Source organism: Hyalella azteca, unplaced genomic scaffold, assembly GCF_000764305.2.
Source record: "Hyalella azteca isolate HAZT.00-mixed unplaced genomic scaffold, Hazt_2.0.2 contig9518, whole genome shotgun sequence".
In the NCBI taxonomy this organism is placed as follows: Eukaryota; Metazoa; Arthropoda; class Malacostraca; order Amphipoda; family Hyalellidae; genus Hyalella; species Hyalella azteca.
Genome location: NW_025939587.1, coordinates 42005 through 62105, shown reverse-complemented (window position 1 = coordinate 62105; position 20101 = coordinate 42005). Strand labels below are relative to the sequence as shown.

At 37.7% G+C, this 20101-nt stretch overlaps 1 protein-coding gene across 1 annotated transcript; it reads right to left on the bottom strand.

Moving 5' to 3' along the window:
• Positions 1 to 2132: 2132 nt before the first annotated feature.
• On the bottom strand, positions 2133 to 17526 carry LOC108677448 (netrin receptor UNC5C). Its single transcript, XM_047882034.1, has 15 exons — positions 17370 to 17526; positions 16047 to 16171; positions 14896 to 15066; positions 12461 to 12625; positions 12137 to 12175; positions 11607 to 11756; positions 10854 to 11309; positions 10296 to 10555; positions 9821 to 10051; positions 9331 to 9502; positions 8075 to 8220; positions 7255 to 7504; positions 6567 to 6744; positions 3740 to 3815; positions 2133 to 3001 (listed from the first exon to the last, which is right to left on the bottom strand). The coding sequence occupies exons 1-15, from the start codon at positions 17462 to 17464 to the stop codon at positions 2906 to 2908; spliced, it is 2610 nt and encodes an 869-aa protein (XP_047737990.1). The 5' UTR covers positions 17465 to 17526; the 3' UTR covers positions 2133 to 2905.
• Between the last annotated feature and the right edge of the window lie 2575 nt (positions 17527 to 20101).

The following is a 20101-nucleotide window of genomic DNA, read 5'->3' as shown; positions in this document are numbered from 1 at the left end:
GCCCATTTTGACACTTTTTACGAAATAGTATTTAATTAAAATTTGAAAAACTCGATAGGCGTCTAATTCACATCATACATTCCTCATTACTCGTACTTTTAAACAAAACAAAGAACCACCTCGTATCAATTTAAACTTCATCAAAAATGTAGTTTAAAAAAGGAGGGGGGGGGCGCTGCCTCATGTTGCCCTACTGATCTAATTTTGTATGATAAGATTTTGCCACATAGCTAGGCGTTGAATGTCTTGGAAATTCTATTGCAATTATTCGATTTTTTTAATTGCTTATCACATGTTTTCTTCCTTTGGACCTTTTTGTCGAAATTATTTCACTAGCTTCTATGCGCTTTTGCTGTTATTTGAACATGTCTGGTCCGTACGCCTATACTGCAGGGTCGCTTTAAATACTAATGTATAGTTTCGCTATCGTGCTCTAGAAATGGTCCATTCACGTAAATATTCGACAATTTTAATTTACAGCAGGTCTAATATTTTCTCATTTTTTATATCCATTATATTTTTACAATATTTTATTCGGAAAAGCCTGTGTGGGTGAATGGCTACGTCAATTCAATCTGGACAGAAGTACGTGAATTTCTTGCTTGCAGAAAAATGTGTAAAGACAATAACATTAGCGTGCGAGGAGATGCCCAAGCATTAGCTGTGGCCGATGCAAAATGAATTTCATTAAATGTTGTGGCCGATGCCCAATGAACTTTGTTTTAATGAACAAAACAAAGAACATTTCTAGAGCTCCAATGTAGCGGCTACTGTGCAGGCTTTTACCTTCGAATTTCGATTTTCGTTTCTGTATCGATAATCAGGGACATTTTAACCTCTTATTCTGTAGTAAATTCCGATTCGATAAGAATTTCTTTGCTACAAACGTACAATTTGATTACGTTCATATTACTTCTAGGTTTTCAACAATTTCCAGCAGTGCTAACATGTTGAATTAAACACAATAGTATAAAACATTTGTATTTCAGCATCGGTACACTGAACGCCGTTCATACGCTTCACACCAACAGTATAATTTCTCACTTACTCCAAACACTCAAGTTTTACAAGCATTAAAAAACTACCACTCCCATTAATATTTACTTTTAACAATAATTAACAATATTTTCAACAACCTATCTTTATAAAGTGTTATCCGTTCAAGCAAACATTAAATAGTTTAACACGGAGACTTGTATCTTTACCGCAATTCTTATGAAATTTTTAGGAACATTCAAGGCTAAAATTGCAAATTTCCGTCCTAAGGATTTAATCAATAATTTAGGATGCAATTTAATAAATATTTTATGATTTAAGCTATAATTTAGTATGCAGTAATAAGCAATAAATACAAAAAATACAGGTAAAAAGTACAATATTAACTTTTTTCCTTTAAGTGCGTTTTATTAATACAAAGTTTACGATCGCAGTAGGAAGCGTCTCTGTTATACGCTGGTAGGAAGCGTCTCTGTTATACGCTGGTAGGAAGCGTCTCTGTTATACGCTGGTATTGGAAACATTTTCGTTATACGCTGGTATGAAGCGCCTCTGCTATACGCTGGTATGAAGCGTCTCTGTTATACGCTGGTATGAAGCGTCTCTGTTATACGCTGGTAGGAAGCGCCTCTGTCATAAGCTGGTATGAAGCGTCTCTGTTATACGCTGGCTGGAAGCGTCTCTGTTATACGCTGGTAGGAAGCACTTCTGTTATACGCTGGTATAGGAAGAATTTCCGTTATACGCTGGTAGTAAGCGTCTCTGTTATACGCAGCACATTTCCAGAAACACTGAAACCTAACGAGCGTTACAGTTACACTGCAATGTGATGTATAGTTTGCAAGTTACACTGTAACAACCATGACGTTATATGATGCGCTGCAGCGAGCTGTTGGTGCAATAAAGCTAGGTCCCGCGAATGCTATATTAAAAACCATAGCTTAAAAACCACATTGCACGTAATTTTTATAAACAATTTGTGATTTATATCCTTTGAATATCCAACGTAACAGCCAGCCTTTGACTCTAGTCGTCCTTATGGCACTCAGTAATCAATTGGTTCATTCTAAAAGGAAATTTTAGAAAGAAAAATCTTTACTTTTCAAGCACTTACCACTCAGGAAAGCGCATTTATCTAACATTTACCCTATTTGTATACATGGTATGAAAGTAAACCGCAATTGTTATATACACTAACATAGGCAATATGATCGATTATAGACTATTTGGATTAACATAGATCAACATGGACATTTACACGACACGGAATTATAATGAAATCACTCTTCGGAATTCACGATTGCAGGTTTCCGTAAATGTTGAACGAATTTTTCTTGATCTTTTACGAGGACTAAACTTCCGATGTTTTATTATATGATTTCCCTATACTTCTTATTTCCATCTTTCCAAACCTATTGGATAAGCAAAAAAAACTCTCGTTGGATGCCACTTTATCTTACCATTATTCTTCGGAGCTCGATTGCGGTACAGGATCATAACACTCGAAAACAATCCAGTGTGTCACTATCTAATTATGAATTCGGGGACACTATGTGATTTTCAAGTCTTTCGCGTATGAACCCCTAAAACTTTTATTAGTAATCATTTTTCATCTTTTTTAACAATCAAGCAGAATTTCTAAAAAAGTTCATATATTAAATTTTTCATCGATTGCAAATTCTAATTACATCGGTAAATAATATCACACAGTAGTTTCAGTAGAATCTATAAAATTTTTCAGTAAATCACTCTTGATGCTGTAGTATTTACTCTCACTCAAGTCATCGTTCGTATGGTTTTTCAATTGGATCCTAGATTTGCCGCAGCTCAAACGCAGATCGTTCTTGCTGCGACCGAGACTAGAAACTTTCCTAAGAGCCAAACAATAGTTGGCCCTTTTTGGCCTTTTTCATATCCAGGGTCCGGTGTGCGTCTCGAGGACGTGGGCCGCGTCAGGACGGCCCATGACGCGCAGGACGTTCAACAGATCCGTGACTGCGGACGCCTGCCGGTGCCGTGCCTCCCACAGGTCCAGGATGTGCTCAGTAGGGCTGTTCTTGCACGCAAAGTAATTCAGGTACCTGGGACAAGGAAAACGGAACCTTGGCTACTAACTTTTATAACGACAATTTTAATGTTATCATTGACCATATAGTTACTAACTTTAAAGTTGATAGATAAAGAATTGCAGGCTGTTCTCACACGCAAAGTAATTCAGGTACCTGAGACAAGGAAAATGGAACCTAGTTACTAACTATTGTAACGACAATTTTAATGTTTTCATTGGCCATAAAGTTACTGTTATACGCTGGAGTTAAAAAGTTACTAACTTTAAATTTGATAGTAGATAATTGCACGTGTTTCTTTTTGCATATATGACGCAAAAAATTAAATGTAATAAAAATTCCCATTTTACAGTTGTCATTGGCCATAAAGTTTTTAATATTAAAGTTCATACTGGAGAATTGAACTTCTTTCTTCTTCATAAATGACGCATTACAAAATTCATTTTATAAAAATTCGCATTTGCACATATTTAATCACGAAAAGTTGTAAGAAAGACTGGCAAAAGAATTTCATTGTTCGTTGTACAAAAACGTTGAAAGCCATCAACGGATCTTTCTACCTCTGAGAGCCAAAAAACAAATTGAATTCCCAAGTTTCACTCGACATTTCTGGTGATTGCCAATTTGAAGAGTTATAGTGGACGCAGTAAAATGTACCAATCATTGACTGCGGACGCCTGCCGGTGCCGTGCCTCCCACAGGTCCAGGATGTGCTCAGTAGGGCTGTTCTTGCACGCAAAGTAATTCAGGTACCTGAGACAAGGAAAATTGGGGTCTTGGTTACTAACTTTTATAACGACAATTTAAATGTTATCATTGACCAAATAGTTACTAACATTAAAGTTGATGTAGAGAATTGCAGGCTGTTCTTATACGCAAAGTAATCAGGTACCTGAGACAAGGAAAATGGAACCTAGTTACTAACTATTGTAACGACAATTTTAATGTTTTCATTGGCCATAAAGTTACTGTTATACGCTGGAGTTAAAAAGTTACTAACTTTAAATTTGATAGTAGATAATTGCACGTGTTTCTTTTTGCATATATGACGCAAAAAATTAAATGTAATAAAAATTCCCATTTTACAGTTGTCATTGGCCATAAAGTTTTTAATATTAAAGTTCATACTGGAGAATTGAACTTCTTTCTTCTTCATAAATGACGCATTACAAAATTCATTTTATAAAAATTCGCATTTGCACATATTTAATCACGAAAAGTTGTAAGAAAGACTGGCAAAAGAATTTCATTGTTCGTTGTACAAAAACGTTGAAAGCCATCAACGGATCTTTCTACCTCTGAGAGCCAAAAAACAAATTGAATTCCCAAGTTTCACTCGACATTTCTGGTGATTGCCAATTTGAAGAGTTATAGTGGACGCAGTAAAATGTACCAATCATTGTCGCCCGACACGGCAATCTAATTGGATCGAAAAAGTTTCGCCAAAAAACACGATTGCCATAATATAGAAAAAAGGAAACTTAATGTTTATCGTTTATAAAAAATAATTGGTGAGTGAATTGTCATCAGCTAATAAAAGAGTTTAATATATTTTTACACTGATTTGTATCATAATTTAAGCGGATCGTTATCATCGTTGATGCATTTGCCACGTATGTACTCACATTTTTTATTTCGATTCAGACCGGCATCGGAGAAATTTGTGTATAAAAATTTGAGTTAGGACTCATATATAACCTGTTACTAACATATAGCCCTCGATTATAAATAAATCACTCAGATATTAAAAATTAAAACAAACGATAATCTGAAATAAAACATGTATGATTCGTATCTGCTTTAGTCACAAACAACGGTCGTAATTTCTACGATTATCTAAATTCTTGTTAATCGTATCAACATCAAGTTTTAACATGTGCCTACTCACCCATCTGCGATGCAATATCATCCCCCTATATACATCGAACCTTGAATATATGCAACGTCAAATAATGTCATTGAATTGAATAGGATAATTCGTCAATGATTTAAGCATGGCAGGATTGGAGAGCTTGTGACCTCAATACTGAGGCAAAATAATGTTGCGCGCGAGCTGGGTTAGGGCTAAGTCTAGCGTATGAATATCATTACGAGCGAAGTAATTGTGGAGCAATTCGCCCGCAATTTACTTGTCGACGTCAAGATCAGCGCCGCTCACTGTAGTATTCGTGCTATTCGACTTTCAAAAAACGGACTTCAATAGGTGGATTACGAACGGCCAATCGATGATTTATTGGCAACCGCCGATGATGTTTTACGATGATGCTCTTCAATGAGATAATATCTGACAGAGGTTAGGCCTTACAGAACTTTTGTAGGTCATTTGATTACCGATTATCGCAAAATTATTTCAGCATGCCATATATGGAGCGATAGCTGCTTAATGACAGATGGAATCAAAAGTAATTTAATGATTAAGCGGCCGTTAAATGACGCCCGAAAATTCATTCATGATTTTTGATCGGTTATTTCACCAATATATTATTCATTATTGTTGAATATTCAAAGTTTTTAAAATTTTTGACTAATTTTTCTCCAATCTTCGCTAGCAATCACCACAATACATCCGCAGTTCAAAAAATCCAAAATGTATGATGGCACTAAATTTCAAGTTGAACTTTGTCTGGAAATTAAAATAAAACCCTTAATAAAAATTTCTTGGTCTTCCCATTTGTGCTGCTAATAATTATTGTTTAAATTAATAATTAGTGTTGAAATAATAATTTTGGATTGAAACGAACTACAAAATAAACAAAGCACGTACCCAGAAAAACGAAATTGGTACCCAGAAAAAAAGTAATACCAGACAACAAGCATTGATTCTGAAATCAGTTGTTGTTTTTACTTCATTTCAGTGTATAATCGAAAAAATTTTACAAACACACATTTTGTAACTAATTGAACTTCAGAGAACAAACAGCAACTAAATCAATCCACTGTATTTCAGGAAACTTGTCCTGAATTTCACTAGTTATTGCAAGATGAAAGTGCAAGTGCGGTATCGCTCATCGTCATTAAGGTTAGCATCTGTTATCTATATCCATGAATTGTACTCCTAAGAACTGAGCCGGAATTCAACAATTAATTACTACATAAAGGAGCAGTTATTTTCACTGGGTAATTGCAACATAATAATGCAAGTATACTTTACAATATATACACATTATAATGTATTAATATTTAGGCGTTGAAATTTTTAGCATTTAAAACTAAATCGATGAATTACACTCCTCAGATCTGAGCCGGAATTCAACCGTTGATTGCCAATATAATAATGCAGTTAGTTGGCTGCAATAATATATTATATTCATCATACTATATTACATGTATAATGCACAATAATATTCACACCTGTCGACATTGAGACGCACGGCGAGCATTTAAAACTTAGTTAGTTGAATGCAATAATATATTATATGCATCACAGTATATTACATGTATAACGCACAATAATATTCATGCATCACAGTATTTTACATGTACAATGCACAATAATATTCACACCTGTCGACATTGAGACGCGCGGCGAGCATGCGCCAGTCGTTGCCGCGCGCGTTAGGAGGGTCGAGACAGCGGCAGAGCTCGCGACGTACGCGGGCAGGCAGACGTACGGGCCCGCACTCCCCCGACGACGTCGACGATGCGACGTTAACTGAACCGTTCGAGCTTAACGTCGCCGACACTGCCATGAGGAAGCCAGGGGAGAATGGATTAGGTTGCATCAAAGGCGAGAATGAGCAGCGATCATGTGATAATTAATTAAAAATCGAAAATCAGAATTTTAATACATGCGTTTGAATTTAAATGCAGCTTTTGGATATATGTTTGGCGTTAATCTGATTGAGAAAACACTTTGCATGAAAATAATTTAAATAAATAAATTTTTATTCAGATTCACTATTTTATAAAACTATCAATGAATGATCGAGTGATTCGAACATGGGATGGATGTCAGCCAACAATATCTGACCTGTCTCTCATTGGAATAAATTATTGTAGAAGTTATTATTAATTTAATATATTATTAGTTGAGTTTATATTCACATTTTTTCTAGCATCAGGGATATATTATTAGTTATTAATTTATTATAATTTTAATTTTTTATCATAATTTTTTATCATATCATATTTTTTATCATAATTTAAGTTATTATTTGTTTAAAAGAAACAAAACCTAATAAATTAGTCTCACCTGACGCAGATCTGAGCCCCACGTGGGCGGGAGAGTCGGTGACAGGGGCGTAAGGGAAGTCAGTGTTGATCCTAATAACTTGTCTGTCAGCCGTGCAGCCTTTCTGCTGCACGACCAGGCGACACGACAGCGGGGGGCAGCGTCCCTCCAGCAGCATCTGCGAGTCGCTTCGCTCAAGACGGAACGAAAGGCTGGGGAAATCTGCGGATCCACCGCTTGGGGAGTTCCATAAACTCTCAAACGATATTTCCTGTGATTGTAAATGCAAAAACGGAGCATGAAAACCTTATTTTTATCCATTACTGATGAGCTTTTAGATTTCAAACTATAGTGAGTTGGTCAATCCTATTACTTCTCTATTCTATCCCATTGTTGTTTTGGGGTCCATTGTTTAGGAAATGTTCACATGTCACTTCACCCTTTCGAATGAGATTTCTTCCTATTGTTGGAAATATGTGAAATTTGACAAGTTTCGCCATTTCTGATAACCTTCTCTATCCAATACAGACGTGATCGGTTGCTGCATAATAATGATTTAAATAGATGTATAAAAAGATTTTATATACCTATACCCTGCGTCAATTCCCGACTCCTTCCAACTCTATACTGTAGTACAGAAACGAGAAGGTTAAAATGTTCGAAAAAAAAACGGCGAAAAAATTTTTGCACCGGCGTTTGAGTGGCAAGCGGCCCCGTGAATTGAAACCTTGTCGCCAGTTAACATACGAAACTCGGTTGAATTTCGCGGGACAACCAGCATATTTCACCTATTTTTTTTTCGAACAGTGCTCTCATTAAATAAAACGATGGGATAACAGACCTGGTGGTGATGCCGAGGGGTCATTTTCCACCCCGTGGCGACCTCATCGAGGGAGAAAACCAAGTTGGAGCCGCAGTCCAACAAGTTCAGCGTCCTGGGCTTGTCGAGCAGACACGCACCACGTTTACGCTCTTGCTGAGTGAGGTCTGGAGAGAGCATGTGGGCTTCGGTTTAGATTTTTATATTATATTTATTTATTATATAATATATTATTGTATACTATATTTATTATATGCATACTATATTATTATTATATTTTTTTATATATCACAAAGGTTAGTGAGTCCTGATTAAATGCTCACGAGTCCCTTTTTGGAAGATTTTATAAAATTTGATACACAACTATTTGGAGAAATTTTAATTTTTAGAAGCTTTACTATGATTCATGATTTATATGATACGCAAGGTCCATGTATTTTTGTGCCGGGATGTTTCGGGAAAAACTGCATAAATTTAAAGCATCAACCCGAACAACAAACTTAAATTATATAAACTTGGACAGTAAGAGACCGACTACGATTCATTCGAAATTGCGCTTTCGAAAATCAGTTTTGAATTGAGGAATGTGTTACTTTTAGTGTGTCGTTAATCAGACAAAATACACCAGCTACGAGACGGGCTTAAGGAAAATCTGTTTTACCGGCAAATTACTGCAGTTGCAGAAATCGAAGGCCGTAAAAAATTTAATCATGAGTGTAAAAGAGCATTTCTAACTCCATCGTTTCACGTTTCCTTGTTTCTTCTCTGCTAAACTTATTGATATGCCAATTATTTCGCAACCAGCCGATAGAATTGCTCGTAACTTCAAAAATAGATTGAATAGAATTAATACGTAATAGAATTGCTCGTAACACCAAAAATACTCAATAGGCGTCATAATGACCGAGAATTTCTACACAAGGTGACGCGATGATGTCACTCTTTATCAACTAAAATATTTTCGTGCATTCATAAATATTTTGTTGACTAACAGCCTGTGGATTTTAGAAAACGCTGAAAATATTCTAGTTATGTTTGTATTGAAAGTAGATGAAGACTTTGCACCGTCACTCTTATAGAATCATATGAGATAATCTGAGTGAAGTGAAGCCATCATATCCACTCATTACAAATTCCGATTCAAATAATTCATAATTTCAGTGGAATTTGGCTGAAAAATATTTCTGTTCGGGTTTCCAGCATTACACCACAAATACACACTTTTGTGTCGCAGGAAAATAATCAAATAAACATACAAGCACACTATAGACACTCACACTTGAGATGCGCGGTGGTGTTCTGTATGACGTGCAGCGTGATGGTGAGCTGCCCGTCTGCGGCAGGAGGTGGTGCTGACGCTACCACCCTCACCAGCTTCACGGCCGAGCTGGACGCGGCGCTCTCACCCACTACTGCGTACGGCTGCAGGCAGTCGCTCATCAGGAACGCCTGCCACGCAATTATTAAACAAAACACATTTAAAGGTTTTTTGGCGCGAAAACATGAACTTTTAAACATGTTGTATCTTATAATTATATAACAAACTTTGGTACAGAGCTGTAAGTCGCACGGCAAGAGTATCCTAGACAAACATAAGCCTAGAATATGAACACGAAATCACAGGCAATTTTCAATTAATGACATTTTTCTATGTTTCATTTGTGTGTTAGAAGCGGGAATGGAATGGAATTTGTGAATTAGAAACAGGAATGGAAGCAGGAATCACCGAAGATGCCGATCGAGGGACCAAAGCATTCAACCCCATACCTGGTTCCCGTCGAGCTGGGTGTAAACTGGGGTGTCAAGTCGCTCCTCCCCCAGCGTTATAATTTTTTGCCAGTCTTGCTCTTGGCTTCCAATTGCTGTATTTTTGACGGCAAATACGTGAAGCTTCCAAGCTGCGTGCTGCAGGGAGGCGCTGTGTTCGAATGCTAGCACTGCTGGCTTCAGCAGCTTCGTGCCGGGTGGGCCACACCAGATTAACGGGCTTAATAAAGTCTGTAGAAAATCATGAAAAAATGGCACCATGTGAGATCAAGTGGTCGAATCATAATGGAACAAAGATGGAAAAAAACACGATCGAAAATGAATAATCATGGTTCATGATGGAACAATTAGTCGTCAATAACCACTTTTCTGTCTAGATGCAGAGATAACAAATTTTTTTAAGGGTATCACACCAAATATATTTAAGAAATTTGAAACTAAACTTATAACTAATTTCAGCTAAAATACTACCTACCTGTCTCTCCGTTTGCATAGGAAGACAGTGCGCATATGGAAGCACTGAAAGATATAATTTACACTTCTTGTCGTGGGGGATTGACCCTTGCGGTACAGTGAGTGAAACTCCATACTCCGGCACAATGAGTCGTCCCCCTGAGGAGCCAAATTCCTCCCACACAGTCCCCTCCCCGTGGGGAACGTGGAGGTGCGTTTCAGAGTGTAACATTGCTGGGAATGCGCCGTCAGATCCCGAGTTCACACTCGGATGAGAGTAACCTTGAGTGAAAAACGCCATTGAAACTATAATTATAAATTGAATTGCTGCGATTGTGCTTTAAGGTACATTCTATTATTTAAAATTGACACTAATAACTTTCTGTAAAATGCAGCCACACTCGGATGAGAGTAATCTGTAGTGAAAAAAGCCACTAAAATTATGATTATAAATTTAATTGTTACGATGATGGTTTCATGCATATTCTATTATTTTAAATTGTCACCAGTAACTTTCTTAAAAATGCAGCCAAGTTTCAATAGATCGGTTCAAATATTTCAGCTTGGCTACATGGCTTACCAGAAGTGGCTTCGCTGATGTAGGAGTTGGGCGATGAGCTTCGCGGTTTTTCTAAAGAAGACCCAGGAGACGATTCGCCTTTTCTGCTGTTACTAAACCTGGTCGACGAACCCCCTAATGACTTTTGTGTTGGTAGTAAATGAAAACCTTCAGAAGGTGAGGGTGACTCAAGACATGATCGTATTAGTGGTACATCATAAAAATGTTCAGACGGCGGAGTTTTGGTCCCAGTTGGTGGAGTTTCTCCCGGAGCTGTGTAGTGAACTTCATATCTAAGTACAGACTTATTCTGTTCGTTGCTGGCGACTGACGCTGGAGAAGAATAAGCGTTGTCTATCACGAGTCCCCCCGACGACGTCGTACTGCTAGACTGGTTGCCGTTAACCATCAACTCAGGAGGAAGAACTTTCACGGTATTCTTCGAATTTGTATCCGTATAAAACGGTAACGAGTATTCTGTACGAGTGATAACAAACAAAATTTCAGAATAAATTGGGCTTCCGCTTCTTATTATTTTATATCGTAGGTCAACATTATGTTTTACGGAATAATTTGTCCAATTTTTGGTGTAAATGTGATCAGTTGTTTTATTTTACTTTCAGAAAATCAACTTTTAATATCCTTTCATCGCGTATTTGTGAAATTGGAACTTATGCAAATAACCAATGCTTTTGCTGAAGCTTTATCGCCGGAAAAAGCAGAGGTAGCGTACCTAATAAAAATTAATATATAAAATAATATAATAGAATGTACCTGTGGAAGCCACCTCGTAAAGTACGCCGTTTGGCCGGGACTTGGAAGCAAACTTCCTGAAGAGGAAGAAGGTAAGGACCAGCACCAGCGGCACTAGCACTGCCAGCACCACGATCAGAGTGATGTCCTGCTGCAGAGCCTTCTCCCGAGCTGTCATGGTGACACATACCAAGCATGTTATTGAAAATAATAAGAAAGATACTAATTTAAATTCATGCAATCAAGTATCAAGAAATTTGAAAGAATTTAAGACCAGATTCTAAATATCGCGATTTTTTGTTATATGCAGTTGAAATAACAGTGATAAAGTCATACATCATCTCAAATCTGGATAAAATCAGGATACTGCGAGAAAGAATAATCGAATTCAGTTAGTAGTTGAAACAGCTAAAATCTCGCGTTTTATTGAGGAAAACAAAGACACAAAAAAAAACAAATTATGAAAATTTTGGCTGAAAATAATAGAAAATAAATATCCTAAAATTTTCAACTCAAAATACTGCAAAATTAGGAAAAAAATAGATTCTCACCTTCTTGAGTTGATTCGCTGTCGTAGATTCTATTAGTGCCTTGAAAAAAATAATTACAGATTAGCTTATATAAAAGTAACCACATTTTAACAGTCATTTTATAAGGATAATTTATGATAATTGAGATTCCTATCTTCGCTTGCATATGTCAGTGAAAGGAACCTTAATTAACAAAAAAATATGTTTTGAGGGAAGAAATGAACTTCGTGGAATTTAACACCCGAACTTTATTTCAGACAATTTATAGAAGGACGCACTCAAGCATGTTAACTTCATACAAAAAATATACATCAGATGAATTTGAAATAAAGGTGTTTTACTCACTCATGCACATGCCGCCAGTGCAGTTGCGCGTGACCGTGTCGTCCCCCACGCACACGCGTCCCCCAAAGAGGGGGGCGGGGGCGTCACACGCGCGGGAGCTGCGCTGGGTGCAGTCGGGACCACATGTGGACCACTCGCCCCACGCGGACCACGCGCCGTCCACAGCTATGTAGATTACATAAAATATTTTCTTTATTATTGTGTGTAAGGTTATGTTAAGGCCAAAATATTTCTATCTTATAATCAAGGCAAAATTATTTTAGCCCCTTAACAACGAGAATATTATTTTGCGGACACTGTTCATGTTTTTAAATTATTTGTTTTCGTTTTAGTAATGGCTAAACTGTAACCATCGGTATAATCATATAACCATGCTGATTATAGACGAAGACCATGATGATTAGACAAGGACCATGAGTATAACCATATAACCATGATGTTAGACAATAAGTAAAAGTAAAGGTCCCTCGCCAGCGTCTACAAATTCATTACTTTCAAAGAAAAAACGAAGTCCGCCAAATTAGAAAACACAATTTGTCTTCGCGTATTTTTATACCACAGTAGAGTTACATAGTTTTTTTGCATTTTTTCTCGTCCAATTGAAGTGAACTAGTGATTCCTTTTTGGGAGTGGAATTTGGGGGCAGCAAAGAATGAAGGGGAGTATGAAAAGTGAGAATTTTGGAGGGGAGCGGAGGTTGAACTTGACTGCCGTAGCCCATAAAACTTGAAGAGGTCATGACATTTCAGGTACCACAGAGCACTCACACTTAGAAAAATCAATGGTACGTATTGTTCAAATGCTGACGCACATTTCCTACCCAAAGCACAATCAGGTAGCGGAGGTAGTACGTAGCACTGATACTCCCTTTTACCGGAGCAAACTAAATCAAGATGACCCACACGGTGGCAAAAAGTGCATTGATATTTGGACAAAGTGTCGTTCGTTTCTCCATGAGCCAGGCACTGCAGTACAGTCACGTTCACAATGCAGGTCAAAGTTGACTACTTCCTGACGAGGCGACGCGGATGACGGGGTGACTTTCGCGGGAATCACGAACGTCCGCAAGATATTACCGATATCGCGCAAATAAATCTGAGTCGTTTTCATTGTTACGGATATTTTAAACAAAAGAAGCAACATTTCTAGATGGGAAAACTTTCATGGTGACACCGAAGTAAATCAAGCGAAATTCACTATTCTGTGTCAGTCCTAATTAATATATATTAATTAAATTAATATCGTATCAATTTTGATTAATAATCTTAAAACTTATTTTTACGATGTGTTACAGGGCCTTTTAACAAATAATTTTATATAACATGGAATGATATCAAACACTTGTACGTGCATATCAGTTGACATATAGTTTCCCGGAGCAGTGCATCAGAAAATGTTACCAGCATTTTCACTCTAATTCAAAGCACAGATTCCGACGCATTTATCCACGCATGTCTGCGATCCTCAAGCGTGTCTAAAATCGTCGAGACTTGCAGCCATGTTGGCTGCATCATCACCGTTATACTCACAGCAATTTTTAACAATGGTTGTCGCAGTTAAAAAGTGAGGCATTGTTCTCGGGAATGAGAGATGCAGCAACGCTCAGGAGTCACAGCACAGACTATGTAGTTCTTAATAAACTCTTGGAAAATAATTAGCGAATTAAAGCTTGACGAATAAACCGAGCTGTCCCTGTGTGGCCAACCGAACATCGCCCACCTCACCAAATGCGAAGGCGTGCAGTCAAAGCGATCGAAAGAATACGTTTTTCGTAATACATTTTACCAAATAAAAAATTTCTATGTTGAGGAATATAATCGAGATTAAGGAATGTACTTCAGATTAAGGAGTGTACACTAGATTAAGGAATTCAATCTAAAGGTCACACTAAGGAATGTAATAAAAAGGCTAAGTGTTACACTATCATTACGGTTATAGTATTATTATGGTTACACTATATCGTTATGGTTACACTATCATTATGGTTACACTTTTATTATGGTTACACTATATCGTTATTGCTACACTATTATTAGGTTTACACTATCATTATGTTACACTATCATTATGTTACACTATCATTATGGTTACACTATCATTATGTTACACTATCATCATGCTACACTATCATTATATTTACACTATCATTATGTTACAATATTATTTTGATCAATATGATCAACATTATCACATACGCACACTATCATTATAGTTCGACTAACATTATCATCATTATGTTCAACATGATGACATACGCACACTATCATTATAGTTCGACTAACATTATCATCATTATGTTCAACATGATGACATACGCACACTATCATTATAGTTCGACTAACATTATCATCATTATGTTCAACATGATGACATACGCACACTATCATTATAGTTCGACTAACATTATCATCATTATGTTCAACATGATGACATACGCGGGCAGTTTGTAGAGGTGCAGTCAGACCTCTCGAAGGCGCTGCCCTGACAGGAGGCCCCGCCGTGTCCTGGTGGTGGGGCCGTGCAAGTCCTAGTGCGCTTCTGGGACCCCAGACCACAGTCTGCACTGCACTCAGACCACGCAGACCACGACGACCACGACCCGTCCACTGCACCGGCAATTACAATAACCATATTCAAGATTAATAATTTTATATTTCAGCGTAGCTAATACATATATAAGAATAATAAATTCTAAGAAAAATTGAAATAATTTTTTACAATATATTTTTATTTGTTTATACCGTTAGTGTACTTTTTTACGTCATCTCTACAAAAAGTACATCTAGCCTCCAGCTAATCCAACTTTCACCCCCTAAATTATATCAAATTATATCCGCTGTTAAATGTAATATGATTTTTTTGTTGGTTTACCACGATAATTGCACTACACGCGCTATTTGCTATAAATTCTATCAAAATTTCTACATTCAGGTAGCGGGATTGTAGCCTATCTACACCAAATTTATTTGTTTCAATTTTATGGTATTTTTCAAAGACGAAATTATTGCAAATTTATCACTAACTGTAACTTATCCTTTTTTATCCGTACGTATTATCTTTAAATGTTTATTCATTTTAAATCCTGTCATTTCAATATTATATTTGTTCTAACTCCGAAATAACGTTTTAAATACCAAACAAATCATACTTAGATAATATAATTTTAAAATCATCAGCAAATAGCATTTCAGATTCCATCACCCTACTGCAGAAATAATTTAGACCAGGTAAACCTCATTATATACTAATACATTATTATTATTATTACTAATTCATATTTGCTTTCATCATACTACTTATCTCCGACCCACCACGTACATGCACCAGGCATACTGCGTATTTTTAATCCGGTGGCCGTTAGCGAATGACATAGATACAAACTCGGAACTATTTTGATAATACGATACACTCCAGCCAGCTACGTGTTCCAGATACACTCCGGCCCAAATACGTGTGCCAGACACACTCCGGCCCAGATTCGCGCACCAGATACACTCCGGCCCAGATACATGTACCAGACACACTCCGGCCCAAATACGTGTACCAGACACACTCCAGCCCAGTTACATGTTCCAGACACACTCACCATAGACCTTGAGTGCGGCTGGAGGCGACACGCGCTTGGCGGCGACGTTCTCAGCGACACAGGAGAAGTTGGCGGTGTCGGCGAGGCCTGCCGAGAGCAGCAGCAGGGAGCCCTCAGACGACACCCTGCGAGGGGAAACAAATAATCCGGTTAAAATTAGCTTAATAAATGAAAATAGTTCTAATTTTCAGAGAGATAGAAGAAAAATTGAGGGTTTTAAATTTAATACATGTGAATTAGAATTTAAAAATATAGTCACTACACCAATGACTGAATAAATGAATTTGATCAATTGATTGAATGTTTGATAAACCCGTAACTTTCAGGAATCATCATCATTCATTTGAATTCAATTATGCTTTTCGAGCTTATTTAGCAATTTACACAAATTAACTTTAATGCTAATAATTAATTTTCTCGATTCTAACAGTTACAGAAGACTTAAGAAGCCCCAATAACAAAAATATCGAATGTTTGTACATGCTTCTTTTAATTTTGAAAATCTAAAACATAAAAGCGTTTCAGGCACAAGAGAAGCAAACTCTTTCTTTTTCCTATCATTTTCATTTCAAATTTGCATTCAATTTGTTTTCAACTCCATTAAAACCTTCTGTCCGCGTTCCATTCTTTTGATAAAGAAAACGAAGTTGAAAATGCAAGTAGTTAAAGAATTAGAATCGAATGTATTAAAAAATAAAAAGGAGAATAGAGGAGAGATTTTCGTTGCAGTTATTTTGTGGTCTCAACCACAGGACATTTTCAAGCCTCAGCAGCCACACTAACGGCCTCAGCTGCGATGAACACAAAAGCCCTGCAAAACCGCTCAACCACATTTGCTAGTCTTGCGCAAAATGTTCTCTTAACGAGCCACATGGGCTGCTAATTAACAGTAATGCAGCGAAATTTAGCGCACTTGGTCGTTTTCTTTTAATTATCTTCGGTTCTGACTGACCGGTTGTTAGAGTTGTACGGCTGCTTAAAACTTTGAATTCGATGGCTTGTCATTGACTCATCACTTGTCTGTAGTTAGACTCAAGGTTGAAGCCTGTAGTCTTGTGATTGAGTCAACACTTGTCTGTAGTTGGACTCGAGGTTGAAGTCAGTAGTCTTGTCATTGACTCAACACTTGCCTGTAGTTGGACTCGAGGTTGAAGTCGATGGTCCTGCCATTGACTCAATACTTGCCTGTAGTTGGACTCGAGGTAACACTTGCCTGTAGTTGGACTCGAGGTTGAAGTCGATGGTCCTGCCATTGACTCAACACTTGCCTGTAGTTGGACTCGAGGTTGAAGTCGATGGGCTTGTCATTGACTCAACACTTGCCTGTAGTTGGACTCGAGGTTGAAGTCGATGGGCTTGTCATTCTTGAGCCAGAGGGTGGACGGCGGAGGTTGTCCCTCCGGCGGCAGGCAGCGCATCTCCACTTGGCTCTCCAGCGGTACGGACCGCGAGTACGGCGGCTCGAAGAAGTGCCGACGCAAGTCTGTCCAAGAGAATATGAACTTATGTGAATTATCTAACTACACTAATTTCAAACGGAACTAATTCTGATCCTTATAATGCCTTGAGACATATCGTGGAGATAGTTTTAATGTTCAAATTCAGGAGCTTATATAATTGACAGTAATAAATTTTCATCAAAGGATAAGAGAAATAGCTCATGATTGGGCTTTTGGTTTACTTATGAAGCTTAGTTGTCCAGCTGGATAAAAAATCGCCTTTAATTTCTGGCTGCGCTAAAACCGGGTGAACGTATATGTCACCTTAGAAACTATATGCAAAAACTTCAGCAATGTGTTATTCTGCACTCGTAAAAAAATTAGTAACTGAATTGTTCAAAATGTGACCCTGACGAAGACCGTGTATCTTCTATAAGAAGAAATTGCACATGTACTAAATTCAGTGGAACTCGCATAATAACCTGTCAGGTTAACTTATTCAACGAACGGCACCAATGTAGGTACATTAATGAACCACATGTAAAATAAAATAATACATGCAAATTGAACAGAAGAGAAACTAGAAGCCAGCATAATCATGCGTGATGCTGTTCCATTCATAATACCGGACATCTGAACACAACTCCTACTTAATGAATCCATGTTGTGTGGACTTTAAGTACAAAGATACACCATCTACTTCTTGCGGAGCGCACCATCGCGATCGATGTTATCTCTCTGAATTATGGCCTCTAAAGAGCCGTGTTCTACTGGTAAACACGAGACCCAGGCCATTTTAGAACATAAATTCATCGGCAACTTTAACATTTCTTCTCCCATATCGCAGCAGTCAACAGCTAGACGACCGCTTCTGTTTGACACTTGCGGCGCAGCATAAGAAGTAAAAGAATGCAGTTCCACCGGCCACATGGCGTGGCCGCTAATACACGAGACGAAGTCAGGATCTGAGAGTCAAAAGGTTGCATTCAATAACGCTTGAAAAAAACAGGTTATCATGCGAAAGGCATCAGTCGTAAATATGGGCTCACAAGAAAGGGATTTTAAGGAACGTTGACTCGTAAAGAATAGCTTCTGAATTGCTCTCATTGTGAAAGCTTTACAGGGGAAAACTTGGGCTATAGAAAGGGTACATGAATGCCTCACAAACATATCAGCAAAGTTGATGTGTAAGTTGAAGTGAGTTGGAGACAAACCTGCTCATTCACAATCATTTGTGTGAGCGCTGCAAATCCTGCAATCGACAAAGAAGATCCGTTCTGTCACGAACTCAACTGGACAAAAGCCTGCAATAATTTAATAAAATTTGGAGCCAAGTAAAATTGCGGAAGATGATCGCATATCTAACTTTTTTAGTTTCAGTTCAAAGAATACATGCCTTTAATAAAAAAAGAATGCATGGACACATTTTCCCAGCTCAGTTTTTTCTCAATTGGAATAAAAAATTGTAAACTTATTGGCCGTGATCTTAAGGGTGACCTAACGAATTAAGCTTGTATTCTCTCATAACTTGCAATCAAGACATTAAAAAACATGAATACGATTTACTGAAGGTTAATAGTCTCAATTACATCCGCTTGTACAGAATTAAAATTAGAGCCTTTGTTATATTTTATTGTGTGCTGGACCATTATAAACCGACTTATAAAATAATGAAAAGTAACATTTCTAACGCTCCAAGTTATGAGTTAGCTTTGGAAATTACGCGCCTCATTGACATTTAACGTAATTTTTGACCGAAACCCGAGCATTGGTGTAAAAAATTGTTTGCATCACTGCGCATGGAAAGCTTTTGCTGTAAGTTCATAACTGAATATTTACGCAGCCGATGCAGTCGGCTCGAAAGTTTATAGCGAGTGCAATCGCACACACCTTGTTTACGATCGGGAAAAGCCGCAAGTCGGAAGGTCAGAGCGTCTTCTTTGGGCTCCAGTGTAAATTATGAAGCGATAAGCGTCGTTGGCAATGAGTCTTGACTGCAGGATTACACGACAAGCAACGTAAGCCGCAACAAACATTGCCAGTCAATCGTCGATGCCGCAACTTAAGTGCGTGTATACAAGACATGCATGCGTCCGCGCGGCTCGTTCTGACATGCCGCTTTTTGCTTGATTTAAATTGCATGACGACAGCAACCTGCAGTCATAATAATGTTATATATTCTAAGTACCAGGAAAAAATCATGCTGAATCTTGTATTTATTCCACAACACGAACAATTAAATAATTATCTAAGTTTACAGTAATTTAAAAGCAATAATGACACGTTTACGTTCTAAGGAAAATTTAAAACCGAGTTTTTGCTCGTTCAGGCGGCACTCCAACGATCATTCGTATCCATTAGAGGCGCACGCCTCATGAAAATATCCAATCTTTCATTACCAGATGCGCAGACGATGCTTTCAACCTGCAAGTTACTTGACCCATGCCAGACATGAGGTACGTGAATGTCTAATCGACTACGTTTAGAATCTCCCCGTCGCCAGGCAGGTTAGGCTTGGAGCTGACAAAGAAAGACGAATCATATTTGATTTCAGGAGAGATTCGCCGAAACGGCTTGCCAAATTACAAGCGTTTACTAGAATTGCCTTCTGTTTGG